At 42.1% G+C, this 17,035-nt stretch overlaps 1 protein-coding gene across 29 annotated transcripts; it reads right to left on the reverse strand.

Annotated features, from left to right (window-relative positions):
* Positions 1–16,663, reverse strand: SLC25A51 (solute carrier family 25 member 51). 29 transcript variants are annotated; one of them, XM_032418435.1, is made up of 6 exons: positions 16,455–16,661; positions 12,093–12,216; positions 8,713–8,754; positions 6,607–6,652; positions 3,866–3,970; positions 1–3,648 (listed from the first exon to the last, which is right to left on the reverse strand). In XM_032418435.1, the coding sequence occupies exon 6, from the start codon at positions 3,605–3,607 to the stop codon at positions 2,714–2,716; it is 894 nt and encodes a 297-aa protein (XP_032274326.1). In that variant the 5' UTR covers positions 3,608–3,648; positions 3,866–3,970; positions 6,607–6,652; positions 8,713–8,754; positions 12,093–12,216; positions 16,455–16,661; the 3' UTR covers positions 1–2,713. The 29 variants fall into 29 exon arrangements, with proteins under 29 accessions (XP_032274326.1, XP_032274331.1, XP_032274321.1 ...); XM_032418440.1 differs by lacking the exon at positions 6,607–6,652 and adding an exon at positions 8,537–8,619; XM_032418430.1 differs by having other exon boundaries at positions 8,713–8,757.
* Positions 16,664–17,035: the final 372 nt, after the last annotated feature.

A 17,035-nucleotide genomic window follows, 5' to 3' on the forward strand; every position in this document is an offset into this window, starting at 1 on the left:
TTCTAGATACACAATTCTGTTTTATTGCACAGTTTACAATATATAGCAGGTGATTACATAACCAACCATAAGGTAAGATGAATATTGACTATTGAGACAAAAACATCAACTGTCTCCAAACACAAATGAAACAAAGACACACAAATCTGCCACCTCAGAAAGGTTGTGTTTACTCTGTGATGCAGTCCTGAGGGCTCATACCACCCCAAGCGTGTTAAATAGAGAATCCATAACACATCTCTGGTGGCATCAGAGATAAAGTGTGGGAGGCAGGGCCGGAAGCTCCCTGTGCTCATAAACCATCTGTGTCACGTATGTAACAGAAAGGCCACTTTTAAAGCTCTTCAGATAGTTATTCGATCACGTCTGCCTTTTCAAAATTACTAGTTCACACTGAAGATAAAAACAAGTGGTTAGAATCTCTTATTAAACACATTTTGACTTCTTTTAAGGTTCAGACAAAGCTGTTGACTACCACAAGCAAGTTCTGTTGAATTTTTTTGTCAAATTTAAGAAGTCTATAGGACAACAAAAAACCATCCCTGGTCATGTATTTACAGTTTGGTCTCCAAAAGCTGTAAAAAGTGACAAAGAAATCCAAATATATTATGAGTTAAAAACATTAAAAGTATTTGTTTTTAAACGCCACAAGTTTGAGATTGCAGAAACCAAAGCATCCCCTTTCAAATTCTCACTTGTATTTCATGAAAGTGCTTTAGAACTTAGGTTATCTGTCACCTCACAGGAGTGTATAATAGACAAAAGGAAGCCCATCCCCAGGGCATGACCCCAGGCTAACTCACCTGCGGCAAGGTGTGGTGGGCCCTGGGCCAAGCACCCCCACTGACCTCGGTGCCTTTGTCATTCATTTCTCCAAAACTCAACCCTTTTCAAAGCCAGACTATTCAATAAGCCAAAGGATGCTACTCACGTTTATTTGGTGTCAAATCCTTTCTTTCTGAAATCCTCACCTCTGCATCTTGGTTTCCAAAGTAAACTGCCATTTCCAACACAACATTTTCAAGCAAGGCTGTTGTAAAGTTACTGAGCCTCATTACTGCCTGGCAAGTGCTTGATAAAGCTTCCCCATCTTTTATGGTTGGAAGGATGCTTATTTGACCAGTCATACTGCATTTAGAGGTAAACATTTCTTTTGGACTATCTGCCCAGAAACTGAGTAAACTACCAACTGAGACCCTGATTTTATTTTGGTCAGTGTGTGCATATAGTCATATGCAATTACCCAGAATGATGAAAAACTGGTAATAAGAAACCTAACTACTCTGCCATGTCAGATGTTGGCAATCTTAACTACATATTTACAGATGTGGATTTTTAAAAGATAAACTACTTTTCTAGGATGTTTCAAGTTTTATTAATCATTCAATCAGTAAAGAGAGGCATTTTGCTTCATCGATCTGGAAAAAATATTTTAAGAATCTGATTCCTTTGACAAGTAAGTTTTTCTGTCACCTAAGGGATGAGTATGCTATCCAGCTTTTACGAACTAGTAGCATTTAAAATTAACCCTCCAAATATCTTTATCTCAAACTATCTTACTGTTTTAATGATAAAATGATAAAACTGGGTTCCCAAAATGTAAAAATCCTAATAGAGGTCTCTATTTCCAAGAGTCAAATAAAAAAGCTAACACTGGGGTGAAAGCTATCCTGAGATTTGTTTTTTCCCCTTCTGTAATGCTTAGAAGCCAGGAGAGAGAAATCTAGAATCCTGTTAATATACTTCCAAAATACAATTTTATGGAAGTGTTTTTTTTTTTTAAGGAGAGTTTTAAGAAAACAGGATACTTCAATATGACAAACTATGACTCAAAGAAAAAACACTCCCCAAACTCCCAAAGCTCTTCCTGAAGTTGGCAACAATTAATCAAAAAAACTGAATTAACCAGTTTGCAATTAATATGAAATTTCACAGGAAGAAATGCCTATAATGAAAAGTAAGTCTCCCCATGTTTTGGCAATGAAATAAGTGAAATTAACATAAGGACATTTGGGGAGGGTTTAAGATCACATTCAGAACTAAACACAAAACCTTGCAACCTAGATAGCAAAATGGGAGCTTTGACTAGCTGCTTGGTTCTGCCACACCATGTCTGAATAGTCTAGATAATGACTATCCCAACAGGTACTTAGTTTCAAAACTAATACAAGCAATTTACCATAAAAAGCCTACACCTAATAAGCTGTTCTGCTCCTCTGTTCTTTGTCCTACATGTACATGCTTATGTTTAACGAAGACTACCCTTTGCAACTCCTAAAAGCAGAGAAGCAAGAAATGGAGCAAGAGAAGGAAGCCTGAGAATTCATGAAGCTCTAAGAGCCTTTTCTCTGGCTGGTCATGGCCACTGACATTTCAATACAGAAGATTTATTAAAGACTTTTGGGAAAAAGAATCATACCTTGGCTATTAGTTTCCCTTGTCAAAAGCAGTCAAATAGACAGCTATTAACGAGGCAATTAGCCTAAAGTTCTCAGATAATAATGAAAAAACAAAACCAAAAAACCCCTTACATCCTCCTATTAGAACCTTTTATTCTGAATTTGTTGGTGCTTCAAGAAAACAGCTTTGCCCATAATTCACTGTGCCCTGAACTTCTGACACCAACTTGTATTTCGCCAATCAGGAACAAGGCCAAACTGCATTCTTCTTAGATCTATTCAGTTAATAAATGGCACTTAACTGAGGGTTTCTTTCATACAATCTTTAACAAGAACTCATAAGTTGCATTGATTATGCCCCAAGAGATGAGGGACCGATGGTAATTCAAGTGAGCACCTCTAAAAAGATTCGTCAGCTTCCTGTCCCGCTCTAGCCAAATTTTCTGGAAAACCGTGGGAAAAGACTGAAACTCCCCACCAATCTGAGACTGCATGCGAGTTTTCACAACATTAACTGGGAAAAACAAGATTCCCAACACGGCCCCCAACAGACCTCCACAGATAAAATCATTGACCAAATGCGCGCTGTGAGTCGTTGCGGTAGGCAGATGCTCCTTAATGGGACCTCGAAGGCCAAAGAAAAGGACATTGCTGAATCCATTACGGAAAAGAACAGGTACCAAGCCTCGATAATACTCTCTAATTCCGTGGCATCTGAGTGCCTTGAAAGCATGGTAAGTGTTTGTAAATTTGTCATGATGCTTGTGGTCTTGAAGCAATGTCTGAACTCTTTCCAATGGAGTGAAAATTGCTTCTGTCGTCCCTGCGAGGACTGCGGCCACACTGCGGGTCGCAAACTCAGGGGTACTGACGTGCTTTCGGAGAAGGCAAGATAAGTCCTCGTACAGCCCAAACATAAGCGCCAACGTAGTTGTCTTCTGCATCAGTGGGGGAAGGATCCCGCGGTACAAGTTTCGAAAGCCATCCCTCCGCAACTGAAGCACCGCGTCCCGGGTTTTGAGTCCATACAGCTGCTGCCGGAAGAGCACCTTCTGAATGGGAAATGTGATTGCTACGTTGTTGAAAGCCGCACAGCAGCCGCACAAGTAATGCTTCATTTCACCAACATTCGCGATATGAGGTGACAGATCTTGTTTTGAAGAGGTCAGGATGGGCGGCCTCTTTTCATGAGCTTCTGAATCCACCATGTTTCTTAAGATCTTTCTTCTTCATGAAGGATACTTTTAACCTACAAATAACAAAACGACAGTAGTAGCTAAGCCATTATATACAGGGCTAAACACGTGGAATTTTTCCTTATTTCCTTAACCCTTTAATTTCTGGACACTATTACATTTTCCCTGTTAGACTACATCAGTAGTTGTTACAGTATTATCAGAGGGCCCCTTGAGGTCCCCGAGACCCTTGCAGGGGTCCAGGAGGTCCTTCCTTTTCCAGCCACGTACCTGTGTGAAGCTGGATTTTCTGCATCTACTTTAACCAGAACTTCTCACCACAGACACAATGCAGACGCAGATCTTTTATGCCAGACATTACAAAGACCTGCAAAACTGGAAAACAAGCTCTCCTCAGTAATTTTTTGGAAAATAGTTATTTTTCATGAAAATGTGTTATCTATGTTAACATGTTATTTTAAAGCAAATGAGGGGCGCCTGCCTGGTGGCTCAGTCAGTTGAGCGGGTTGAGTGTCTGACTCTTGATTTCGGCTCGTGTCACAATCTCAGGGTCGTGGAATCAGTCCCTGCATCTAGCTCTGCGTTCAGCGTGCAATCTGCTTGTCCCTCTCCTTCTCCCCTCTCCCATGCAATTCTTGTCCCTCTCCTTCTCCCCTCTCCCATGCAATTTATCTTTAAAATAAATATATAAATAAAGTTAATATTTTTAAATTTTGATTTCTAAGACCAGAAATACTAATTCACATAAAGGCTCTTTAGGGTCCACAGTAATTTTTAGGTGTAAAGGGGTCCTGAGACCAAAATATTTGAGAACTACTGGACTAGTTCATACGTACTATACTACATAATGGTATATACCATTATCCTTCCAAAAAAGATTCAAAGTCCTCCCTTGAGAAATAAAAGAGCAAAACATGCATTCATTCATTCTGTTCACTAACACTTACTTAGCATCTACTCTGGACTAGGCCCTCTGCCAAGTGCTAGAGATTCAAGAGCAAGGAACTCATGGGGCGTCTGGGTGACTCAGTCAGTTAAGCATCTGCCTTCAGCTCAGGTCATGATCCTGGCATCCTGGGATCGAGCCTAACATTGGGCTTCCTGCTCAGCAGGGAGTCTGGCTTCTCCCTTTCCCTCTGCCCCTCACCCCAGCTCGTGCTCTCTCAAATAAAAATCTTAAAAAAAAAAAAGGCAAGGAACTCACAATTTAACAGGAGACTGCCAAGGTAAACAAAAACACCTCAGTGTAAATACCTTGTATGACAAATATGTGCTATGGATAAGGGACACTGAGCATGTACTTTGGGAGGTAGAGACTGGAAGAACAGGGTCAAGGGAGGCCTGCAGGTATGTACTATACACTGTATTTTCACATATTTAACTCTCAAAACAACTCCATCAAATAAACGTGGTTTTCCCAGTTTTACCAATGAAAAAAACAACACTCTCTCCTTTGTCTGAGGTACAGAAAGTAACTGGTGGGGCTGGCATCGTAAGTCTGTCTGGCTGCAGGGCGCATGTTCCCACGGTCATACCGAAGCATGGCAGTGACTTTGGGAGGCTGCCCTTGACAAAGTGGCTGCATCAGACTGCTAAAGATTTGAAGCCTAAATATACAGGCTTAGCCCACCGAGTAACACTAAGGTAAAGTCCTCCCCTAGGACATACCTGCATCCTTAAAATGGCAAGGCTACCCCTTGCCAGGCAACTAAGTCTGGTTTTCTCCAAAGGATCCAAATAGTTGGATCATCCAGGACAATCCTACAGCCCAGAAATAACCTTTATTGGGGGACTACATGGCAATTTTATTGTATCTTAGATATAACAGGCTAAATATTTAAGATTTTTTTTAAGAGATCTCTATACCCAACATGGCACTCAAACTCACTACCCCAAGATCAAGAGTCACACGTTCCACCAACTAAGCTGGTTAGGTGCCCCAACAGGCTAAATACTTTTTTTTTTTTTTTTTAAGAGTTTATTTATTTATTCATGAGAGACAGAGAGAAAGAGAGGCAGAGGGAGAAGCAGGCTCCCAAGGAGCAGAGAGCCCGATGCGGGACTCGATCCCAGGACCCTGGGATCATGACCTGAGCTGAAGGCAGACGCTTAACCATCTGAGCCACCCAGGCGCCCCAGGCTAAATACTTTTAAGTTGATTTTAATTCCTCAACAGCACAACACCACATTCATGAGACCACTCAACAAAAAATTAAATAACCCGATTAAAAATGAGCAAAGGACTTGAACAGCCATTTCTCCAAAGGAGATATACAAGAAGATATGGGACTCTACTTATCTTTTATGCCAGACATGAAAGAAACCTACAAAACTATAAAACAGGAGTGCCTGGGTGGCTCAGTTGGTTAAGTGGCTGCCTTCAGCTCAGGTCACAAAGGTCATGATCCTGGGGTCCTGGGGTCAAGCCCCGCATCATCAGGCTCCCTGCTCAGTGGGGAGTCTGCTTCTCCCTCCCTCCTCCACCCCCTCCCCCGCTTCTTGCTTTCTCTCCCTCTCTCTCTCTCAAATAAATGAAATCTAAAAAAAAAACAAAAACAGGGTGCCTGGGTGGCCCAGACGGTTAAGCGTCTGCCTTCGGCTTAGGTCATGATCCCAGGGTCCTGGGATCGAGCCCTACATCGGGCTCCCTTCTCCTTGGGAGCCTGCTTCTCCCTCTGCCTCTCTGTCATGAATAAATAAAAAAGTAAATAAAAATAAATAAAATATAAAAATAAACAAAAACAAAAAACACCAAAAAAACTGTAAAACACACTCAGATGCCAACAAGCATATGAAAAGATGCTCAACTTCAATCAAAAGAGAAATACAAATCAAAACCACAATGAGATCATCTCACCCATTAGGATAGTTACTATTTAAAAAAAACAAAAACAAAAACAGAAAATAACAAGTGTTGGTGGAGATGTGGAGGAGAATCCCTGCTCACTGTTGGTGAGAATGCACAATGCTGCAGCCACTAAACACAGAATGGCAATTCTACAAAAACTTACCATAGAACAAACATGTGATTCAGCGGTCCCACTTCTAGGTATGTATCTGTTAAGAATTGAAAGCAGGGTCTCAAGAGGCACGTGCACATCCACAGCAGTGCTATTCACAATAGCCAAGAGGTGGAAGCGACACAAATGTCCGCTGATGGATGAATGGTTAAACAAGACGTGGTATGGATACATACAATGGAATACTATGTGGCCTTAAAAAGGAAGGAAATCCTGTCACGTGCTAGGACGTGGGTGAACCCTGAGGACATTAAGTAAAAGAAGCCAATCATAAAAGGACAAATACTGTATGATTTCACTTATATAAAGTACATAAAGTAGTCAAAATCAGAGACAGAAAGTAGAACGGTAGTTGCCAGGGGCTTGGGGAAGGAGGAACAGGGAGTTATTACTTAATAGGTGTATGAACTGCTGAGCATTCAGGACAAAGATGTTAAAATGTAATCACTATAAAGTATAGTGCAGAGCTGAAGCACAGAAAAGAATCAGAATCAATTCCTGGGGAGCTTATATCTACAGAAGCCATAGATATGTAACATCAAATACGGAACACACATCTGCAACAATAATTTCCCCTTTTGGGAGTACAGCCTAGGAAAAAGTTATTCATACAAGATGTACACAAAGACTGAACTACAAGACAGTCACAACAATGCTCTTGAGAAGTACTGAATAAAAATTAAGTGCTCAACAGTAAGGGGCCCACTGAATAAATGAAGATGTATCCACCTGATGGGATGTCATATAGATATCAAAAATAAAAGAGTATTGGGGTGCCTGGGTGGCTCAGTTGGTTAGTCTGCCTTCAGCTCAGGTCATGATCTCAGGGTCCTGGGATGGAGCCCCGTGTCAGGCTCCCTGCTCAGTGCGGAGTCTGCTCCTACCTCTCTCTCTCCCACATAAATAAAATCTTTAAAAAAATGTTTTTTCTGTTTCATTCAGGCTTATAGGATAACACTGTCACGAAGACCTTCATTTACTTTTGTTGGGGATTTCTTCCTCTTTGCCTGCTTTTACACTGGCCTATTAGCAAACTAAGAAAATTAAATTCAACCCACTTATTCAAAAGCACTGCCCTACAAGTCAGAGATTAGAGATAAACGGGAACCCTGGCTTCAGGGGAGATAAGACATGCAAACAATTGGACTACAGAGTGATAAATGCATGCACGGAAATGCGCGCAAGGTGTATAAAGGCCCCGCAGAGAAAGGGGTCATTAGCTAGCTGTCTGGAGACAACGACAGGGCAGGATAGGACCCGTGGGCAAATAGGGTGAAGCACATTCGGCTAAGGGCGGCGGCACAGGCTACGGTGGAGGTCCTGTGTCAGAGCAGCAGGACCGCATTCTCGAGGAATTATTCGAGTACGTTCTGCTCGAGCAGAATGTGGGGGGGAAGATGGGTGGGTGGCAGGGGAGGATGGGGAACCAGGCTTGGACCGGCATTATGAGAGACCCTCAGGAGGATCCCAAGACACTCTGATGTTACTGCATATTATTCTTTTCCTTTCTCACGTGAAGCAAATGCAAACAAGCTACTTTCCTTAAGTATGTCACACCAGGGTCTGTGTGTCCTCTTCCCACAAGACAGACTACACTAGGAAAATCAACACTGAACACTCTGGCCCGAAGTCTGTTTTGTTGGAGTTCCAGCTGGCTTGCTCCATGTTTCTATTAGAAAAGATAAACTTGGAAACCACTGCAGGCCCGAACTCTGCGGGAAGGAAGGTCCTGAAAGGGGTCAGGAAACTTTCCTCGCCACTAAGTCGCCCGGTTGTACCGACAGAACCCGACTGTGCCAGGGGTGCTTTCTTTCACTGCCAGCTCCCACAAGCAGGGGAGCCACACCACCTCTGGGCATCGCTCTGTTCATGAAGAACATGCTCTCCCCTTTGGCAGAGCGCTGGAAGCAGCAGGACTTACAGCTGAAATCTGCTCAGCACCATCATGAATCGGTTTAAAGGGGCAGGAAAAACTGTTCCCCGGCGTTCCGAAAATGTGTTCCTCTGCAATGTAAATCATCAAAGTAAGGCCTGGCTCAGAGACACGAAGTATTTCTAACCTTGGCAGGTATTAGAATAGTTAGATTATGAAGTCACCTGGATGCTCGACTCAGAGATGCCAGATTCCTTGGACTTGGGCTGCTTGTAGATCCAATAAAACAACGAATGAGTCATTTCAATGAAAATTCACAAAAGAAGCGTATTACTTTTTTAGGAAAAAAATTGACACGTTAAAAATACACATTTAAAAAAGATTTTTTTGTTTTTTAAACGAAAACAAAGTTCTAAATCAATTAAATATACAGACATCTCCCCTCTCCAAGCTCACTGCCCTAGCTCAGGGCTCTCTGTGTCTAGCCTGACTGTGGGAAAGCCTCTTTACCAGTCAGCCTGCCACCAGTGACACAATGCATTCTGGAACCTTCTAATAACAGCATGGAGATACCCCAGCATTTTGTATGATTGTATAGTATTCTAACAATTGGACATATTATATGTAATTTATTCTATCTCTTATTTTAGTCCCTGTTTTTTGTTTAGGTTTGGTTTTTTTCCTTTTTTTCTCAAAGAATTCTGCATTGGGCAACCTCGTACCTACACCTTGCTTGGGTGAACTCTGGCAAGTTTATCTGTAGGATAAATCTTTAGAATGGCATTGCTGGCTCAAAGAGTTATAATACATTTTAATTTGATAGCTACTCCAAACTGCCCCCAGAAAACTAATGGGGATTTATACTTCCATTACGTGTATGCTAGTACCCAGGTCCCCCATCATTTCCTGCACATCTCATGGGTAAAAAACTGCATTTTGTCATTTAAAATTTTTGATTAAACTACAGCATTTTGGGGCACCTGGGTGGCTCAGTTGGTTAATAAGCGTCTGCCTTCAGCTCAGGTCATGATCCCAGTGTCCTGGGATCAAGCCCCATGTCGGGCTCCCTGCTCAGTGGAGGGGCCTGCTTAAAAAAATAAACTACAGTATTTTTTCATTTTTGACCATTTGAATTTCTTTTACTATAAATTTTCATGTTACCCATATTTCTAATAGGCAGAAAAGCCTTTTCTGATTTGTAAAATTTTTTCATATATGAAAAAAATCATTCCTGGTTCTATTAATCAAACTGTGGCAAATACTTTCCCTACTTTATCATTTTTGTGATACTGAAGTTCTTAATTTGGATAGTAAATCTATGATCTTGGCTTCTAGGCTTTATAATGTCCTCAGAAGGCCTTCATTACTCTAAAAGTATGAACGAGTAATCCATGCTTCCCTCTACAACCTTCATGGTTTCATTTACCAGCCATACAGTAATCTCTCTGGAATTTCAGCATAAGGAGGCAAAGAGAAAAGCTTGCCTATGCAAGTGACCAGTGAGCATCATCCAAATGCCCGTGGCCGTGTGCATGTATGTCTACATGGGCTCTGCTCCGCCAGCAGCCCAGCGCTTCTCGAGTGCCAACCTGCTCTGACCTGCTACAGCAGGTCACCATCTCATAGGGCTTCCCCATACTCTTCTGAGAATTAGCGGTCTTCCTGGCTATTACGCTTTTCCTGGTAAACTCTAGTGTATCTCTGTCATATTCTTCCCAAAAATCTTGTTGGTATCTTACAAAAAAAGTGACTTCATAGATAAATGTAAAGACCTCTCACTTTTCCAAAATTAAACCATACTTTACAGGAATATGATGTCTTCCTATTTACTTGTGTCTTTTTACAAACCTTAGTAGCATTTAAAAAATTTTTCATACAGATCTTGAATATTTTAATTTTTTTTTTTTTTAAGATTTGAGAGAGAGAGAGAGCATGCAGCACCAGCAAGGGGAGGGGCAGAGGGAGAAGGAGAGCAGCAGACTCCCCACTGAAAGCAGAGCCCTAGACAGGGCATGATCTCAGGACTCTGAGATCATGACCTGAGCAGAAATCAAGAGACAGAGGCTTTACTGACTGAGCCACCCAGGCACCCCCAGATCTTGAATATTTCTTATGCCTAGGTATTTTATCTTTTTGGTTGCTATCATGAATGGGCCGTTTCCTTCCAACTAATTTTCAAACTGCCTTTTGTCTGCATATGAAAAAGCTACCAATTCTTGTATATTAAGGTTAGAACCAGCCAACTTACCAAATCCTCTTGCAATTTCAGTTTTTTGGACTGCTTTGCTTTAGCTTCCACTATATAAAATACCACAAATAATTTTGAATTCTCCACTATAATACGTATCTTTCTTCTATCTTATTAGATTCACAAATATTTCCTGAACAAAACTAAATTATAATAATAGTGAATATCCTTATAATTTTCTTGACACTTATGGGAACTTTGCTAGGAATTACTACCAAGCATGACACTGGCTTTTGGGGTGAGAAACAGGAAGCTGTCATCAGAGTATTCATAATCCAAGTCCTAGTAGTTTCAAGTTTACATAGGGAAATAGATCATCATGACACAAAAATGTTTACTGAACTGGCCCCTAGAAAATCTGTACTCATTCAAGTAACCTTCCCTGTTCACCATCTATCCCTACCCACCTTTAGGATTGTGCTACAAATACGAGGTAAAGCACGTCTTTCCAGCGCTATCACATAATTTCATCAGATAAATTACATTAAAAACCCCAAAACTTCATTCTGCATTCATCCTAAGAATTAGTATATCTTCAGTTATAACGTAAGCCCCATCCCCCTGCTATTTACTAGGAAATTATGTTTGCCATTAAAACTGCATTCCATTTTTCTAATACTAATGATCAACTGATAAGGGCTTAGAGAGTTTTCAAACATGGGAAGGCAATACGCATTTATTCCTGTTTTACTGCAAGTCAACCACCTTCAACCCCTCCTACCACCACTAAATCAGGAACTTTGGTCAAATGCTTTTAAGGAGCTACTGAGATGATCACAGGAATACTGGAGACAGAACCAGTGTAACATTTACGAGTTGCAGCTAATAGCCTCAATTCAAATCCTGGCTCCACCACTATCCACTGTGTGACCTTCAAGTTCCTCAATGTCTCTATGGCTTAATTTCCTCATTTATACGGGAAGGATGTTACCTACCTCATAGGTTGGCTCAGTTATTTGAGTTACTACTAGTATAGCATCCCGGAGAGTAGTCTAGAGTACTAGAGGTGCTCAACAAGGATGACCTATTATTATTCACTAATGTATTTATTTGGTATATACATTAGCATTATTTCTTGTTAATTACTTGCCCTTATAATAAGGGTGTGAATCCTCCTTGGCCATGGTGAAATATTTTTTTTTAATGTATCACTAGATACCATTTTGCTAATATTTTAAAATTTCACATCACTAGAACATACCAAATTTTCAATTTTAGTACTACCTTCATGCCAAGTTCAGGCATCAATGATCTATTGGCTTTGTAAAAACAATCTATCACTTTTCCTTCCTGATGCTGGTGAACAATTTAAACCTTATCAAAATTACCTTTTCCTTCAAAGTTAAAGGAATTCACCTGTAACACCATCTGGGCCCGGTGTTTTGGGGGATGGTAGCTTTTTGATAACTTTCTCAATTTCTTCCATTGTTACTGGTCTGTTAGGTTCTTTCTTCTGCAGTCAATTTTGATACTGGATTTCCTTTAAAAAAAAAAAAAAAGTTCTGGTTTACTTATATAGTCTTATACAGTACTTGTTTTTAAAAAATACTTCTAGTCTTGTGTACTTACGTTCCCTTTTTTCTTGAGCAGGGTAGCCACTTTGTCAAATTTCCATTTCTCTCATCCCAGAAAAGAAAACCAGCTGTTGAAGTTTACCAGTTTTACTATTTTCAGTTTTTAAATTTGCTTTTCCTCTTTATCTCTTTTCTCCTGTTTTGTCTAGGTTTATAGTATTCTAATTTCTTGAGTTAGATGCTTATTTTTATTGTTTCATAATTTTGAGTGTTTAAGGTGACGTATTTTCCTTTGAGCAAAACTTTTTAATATTACTTTTTAAGATACTCTGTGGAGAATTTTGGTCTAATTGATGGTTGCCTCATCATCTGCATCATCTTGACATAGTAGCTTTGATTTGGGATTATATGTGCCCACCTCCAGAATCCAAACCTGTTTTGGCTTTGTGTGTCTTATCATATCCTTTATTTATGCTCAGGAGAAGAGCATCTTTCTGGTGGCCCACAGGAAGATCATACAAGGATGGATCCTAGTATCTGGCAACTGTCCTTCAGTCTCAAAAGATTTGATAAATACACCCTGAAGCTGACCTTCATTAGTGGGAGAATAAAGCAGGAGCGGCAAGCCAAGTACACTAAGTCCATTACTAAGTTTTTTGACCACAACAAGACAATAGTAAGAGAAGCATACAAACCTGAAATATCCAGGCACCATGACGGTCTTGCCACAGAAAGAAAAAATAAAATAGCCAATGGCAGCCATCTTTCTGCTAGATCATGCTGAAATCCAGGGGGAGGGGGAAAGAGGCAGAGAACTTAAAATGGATAAAGGAATGTTTTTTAAAAGTCCCTGTTTCGTCCTGAAATTTTAGTCCATTCTGGATACAAAGGATCCTCTAGCACAGATATGAGAAGCCATAGTTCTGATATCTAGCTATAGCCTCCTTGATCTGCTGACTGCATTGTTTTGATTTGCTTTTCTGGAAAAGCATTTTTGCTAAAAGCCATACAGACTTCCTCCTTCCTACATAGCAATATTTCAGTAGTTTATATAGTATAGCATTGTGCCATGCAGCATATTAAGACTCAATTATTTTTAAGATTTTTTTTTTAACTAATCGTGACAACATGAAGCTTGAACCCACAACCCCAAGATCAAGAGTTGCACACTCCACTGAGTCAGCCAAGCACCCTGAACACTCAATTTTTAAAACTGCTAACCTACTGCTGACTTTATTATGTTAATTCCTGTTTCAATAGCAGTTTCCCTTAATTCAGGATACACTTCTTATGTATGACAGCCTTCCTTCGCCCATCATTTTTGTGGGTATGTATTTATCTGACTTGGGGAGAATTGGGGAAAACAAAAAAAAAACCACCCACAGCTTTAATTTGTTTAAAACACACCTTCTGCCTGTTACATTTTGTGCTCTTAACCAGTTAAAGAAACCAATGGCATTTTTATTTTTTTTCATCAATGGCATTTTTAGTTAAAAAAAAAAAAGTTTGAAGATGCTTGAAAAGAAGTTTGCCTGGGTAGAGTTTGATAATTATTAATCACTTAGTCTTCTACATCCTTACTTCTTGCTGTTTCAGCTGACAGACACGAATTTAAGAACTCTTATTAGGACTACAATTGCCAATCTAAGATTAACCAACATTTTAAAAACAGCTTAGCACACAAATGCTTTATATCTAGGTAATCCTTTGCTCTTCTTCAGAGTCTCAGGACTAAAGAATGATAAAATAACAAGATACTCTGATTAATGTATATACGATTATATAATATCATGTGACAATTTATGAATGTTAAGAAATTTCATTTACATACTGAATACATAATAATACATTTTAAATTCTGAAGTTACCATCTGCAAACTGTTTAGCAATCTATTGTTCCTTGATAATACAAACTAAGTTATTTGTACACCCGACCAACCAAATTTTGTCCATGTTCACCTTAAATTTTTACTGGAATGATTTACTTCCCAAAATTTTACAAATTAAAGTTACTTCAACTAGTTTGTCACGGCTGTTTGTAATAATGGAGACTGTTATTAAGCAGAAAACTATGGCTAGCAGAAATTAACCGTTTATTGACCCCTATATTTAATGATTTTAAGATATTTTAAGAATATCACTGTATGGGTACCTGGGTGGCTCAGTCGACTGGGTGTCTGCCTTTGGGTCCTGGGATCCAGCCCCGCACTGGGCTCCCTGCTCAGCAGGGAGCCTGCTTCTCCCTCTCCCTCTCCCTCTGCCCCCCCCCAACCTTGTGCACTCTTGCCCTCAAAAAACATCTAAAAAAAAAAAAAAAAAAAGAACATCACTGTATATTTAGAGTCTCAAATTTTAAAAAACAGGCCTGTGCATAGAAAAAGGAAGGTCATGAAACCCTCCTAGACTTCACAGATTTAAAACTTTCCTTCTAAATTTTAACCTCTTCAGACTTATGATCAAAGAAACCACCGATACACATGTGAAAAGAAGAAAAATAAAGCTTTCCCTCTAGTTTCATCCTACACACCAGGATGGTATGAATAGATTCTTAATTTGGCAACAGAAGTAAGGACAGTGTACACAGTATTCTGTGGTAATGGAGTTTAGAATTTTATGTTTATTTATACTGTGAACACAGCTAAATTTCTTTACTAAACTGATCTGTATATTTAAATTCCTTAACACGGGTAGTTCTTCGCTATTGCAAAACTTATTTACCATAATTTTAAACTGTTTGCTACCTAAAACACTCAAGCTATCTAAACAGTAAGAAGCACAGTTAATAGGTGACTTTTAAGCAACTACAAGTATCAAACGTTTGTGGCATAATTAAACAGTGTAAAGTCTAAATACTCACTGTAATTTACAGCCTACATGGATGAGCAAGACCTAGATGTGATCCCAGCACAAAGGTCTTTGTGCAAAAACTGGGGGTAAGGCAAATGTAATTCTCAAAGATGTGAACTCCCGTAAGTCAGCAGGTCTAAGTCAGCAATCAGAACAAGATCAGTCTGGGTTCCAGGCCTAGTTATGACACTATATTGTTACTATAGTCAAAGCAAGGTCCTTAATTTAAAAATCCAATTCTCCGGGTTTAATCTATCAAAGGAGAAACCAGATACCTCAACTGAGAGGTAAAAGCTTATCATTTTTTCTTTAGATGCACTAAGGGTGACTCCAGATCCAAAGTGCCTAACCTGTGCTCTGGAACCACTAGGGGACCCACCTGACCAGTTCTAGCACCCTTTGATTTTATTGAATCCTTTCGAAACGAGGGTGGAGGAGGCTCGAACGGACAAGGTCACTACCCACATACTTCCAGGGCTTCTGTTTCACTGCTTACAGGTAGAGAAACAGAGGGTGGGAATTATGACCAGCTGACTATAGTTGACGGGGCAAAATAAAGGTTATGCCCCAAGGGTAAATATAGCTGAGGCATCGACATGCTTGATCTAGCCACGCTCGGTGCTAAATAATCAGTACAGAGACTTACAATGAACAACACCGCCCGCCTGCCCGCCCCCAAAAGCCTTGTACAATTGAGTTTCCCACAACGCGATGCAACATGGTGTCGCAGAATAAGCACTGCCTGGCTGTGGCTCGACTTACCGCCCTCCGGGCGTCCATTTCCCCAATCTGGGATAAGAGGGGCAGGGGCTGGGTAGGATCACCGAGGCCCCTTCCGTCTCCGACGGTGAACAAGCTCAGGGGGCCCGGAATCCCAGACCCCAGGGGGCAGAGGCCCTTCCGCTGTCCCAGCGCCGCCCGCCCCCGGGCGCAGGCAAAGCCCGACCCTCCCCGCCCTCCGGTTCGTGCGCGGCGGGAGGCACCTCCCCAGCAGGGGCGCGTCCGAATAAACGCACAGCGTTCTTCGCGGGAAAGGCCCACTCCGCCCGCCAGACGGCGCCCCCCGCCCCGCGAAGCCCCACGACACCCCGCGAAACCCGGCGGCTGGCGGGACAGCCCGGGAGCCGCGGGGCGTAGAACCGACCCTGTGCGGGAGCGCCGCCTCCTGCGGTTCCCGCGGGTGCGGGCCCCACCCGGGAGGGCGCGCGCGGGAGCGGCCGGGCGCGCGGAGAGGGTGGGCCCCAGCGGCTGCGCCAGAGGGCCGGGGCAGGGCGGCCTCCTCAGACCCTCCTTCGTGCTTCCACTCCTCCAACGTACAGGCCGGGGGAAAGCCCGTGCCGCCAGCCCGCGCACTCACCCATCGCAGCGGGCGCCCGGCTCCGCGCCCGGTAGCCGCCAACCCGCAGGTCGGCGAGCCGGCGAGCAGCGGCCGCGCAGGCGCAGACCTTGACCGACCCGGTGCGCGGGGCGTAGCGTGACGCGCTCGTCGCCGCCCGAGCCCGATCACGTGAGGCGGACGTCGCCGCGCCGCCTCCCCTTAAACCCACAGAGAGTCAGGTGACCCCGACCAGGTTTTCTCGGCCCCGGCGGGGCAGGTGTAGGGTCACCCACACCTGTCGTAGGGCACTGGGGCGCCACCTACCAGAGCACCGTTCCCTCGGCGCCATACGGTGGCCGTGCCGTGCCACAACTAGTCAACGCGTTCTCCAGCGTGCAGCCTGAGGGAGTGCCAGTGGGAATGAACAGTTGTGGGTGGCAAACGCCAGAAACCTGAAAGTGCCCCGCCTGGTTCCCCGTTGTAGCCTTGGTTAGATTTCATCAAACCCTCAAAGTGGCCTTTTGTCAGCAACTGGTACCGCAGGCCACAGAGGGACACTTTTGTATGCTTTAGGACGTACGAATCGCTTTTAAAGTCTCTTTCCTTTCAACCTCTGACAA

This window comes from Phoca vitulina, unplaced genomic scaffold (assembly GCF_004348235.1).
Source record: "Phoca vitulina isolate PV1807 unplaced genomic scaffold, GSC_HSeal_1.0 scaffold21, whole genome shotgun sequence".
NCBI classification, from domain to species: domain Eukaryota; kingdom Metazoa; phylum Chordata; class Mammalia; order Carnivora; family Phocidae; genus Phoca; species Phoca vitulina.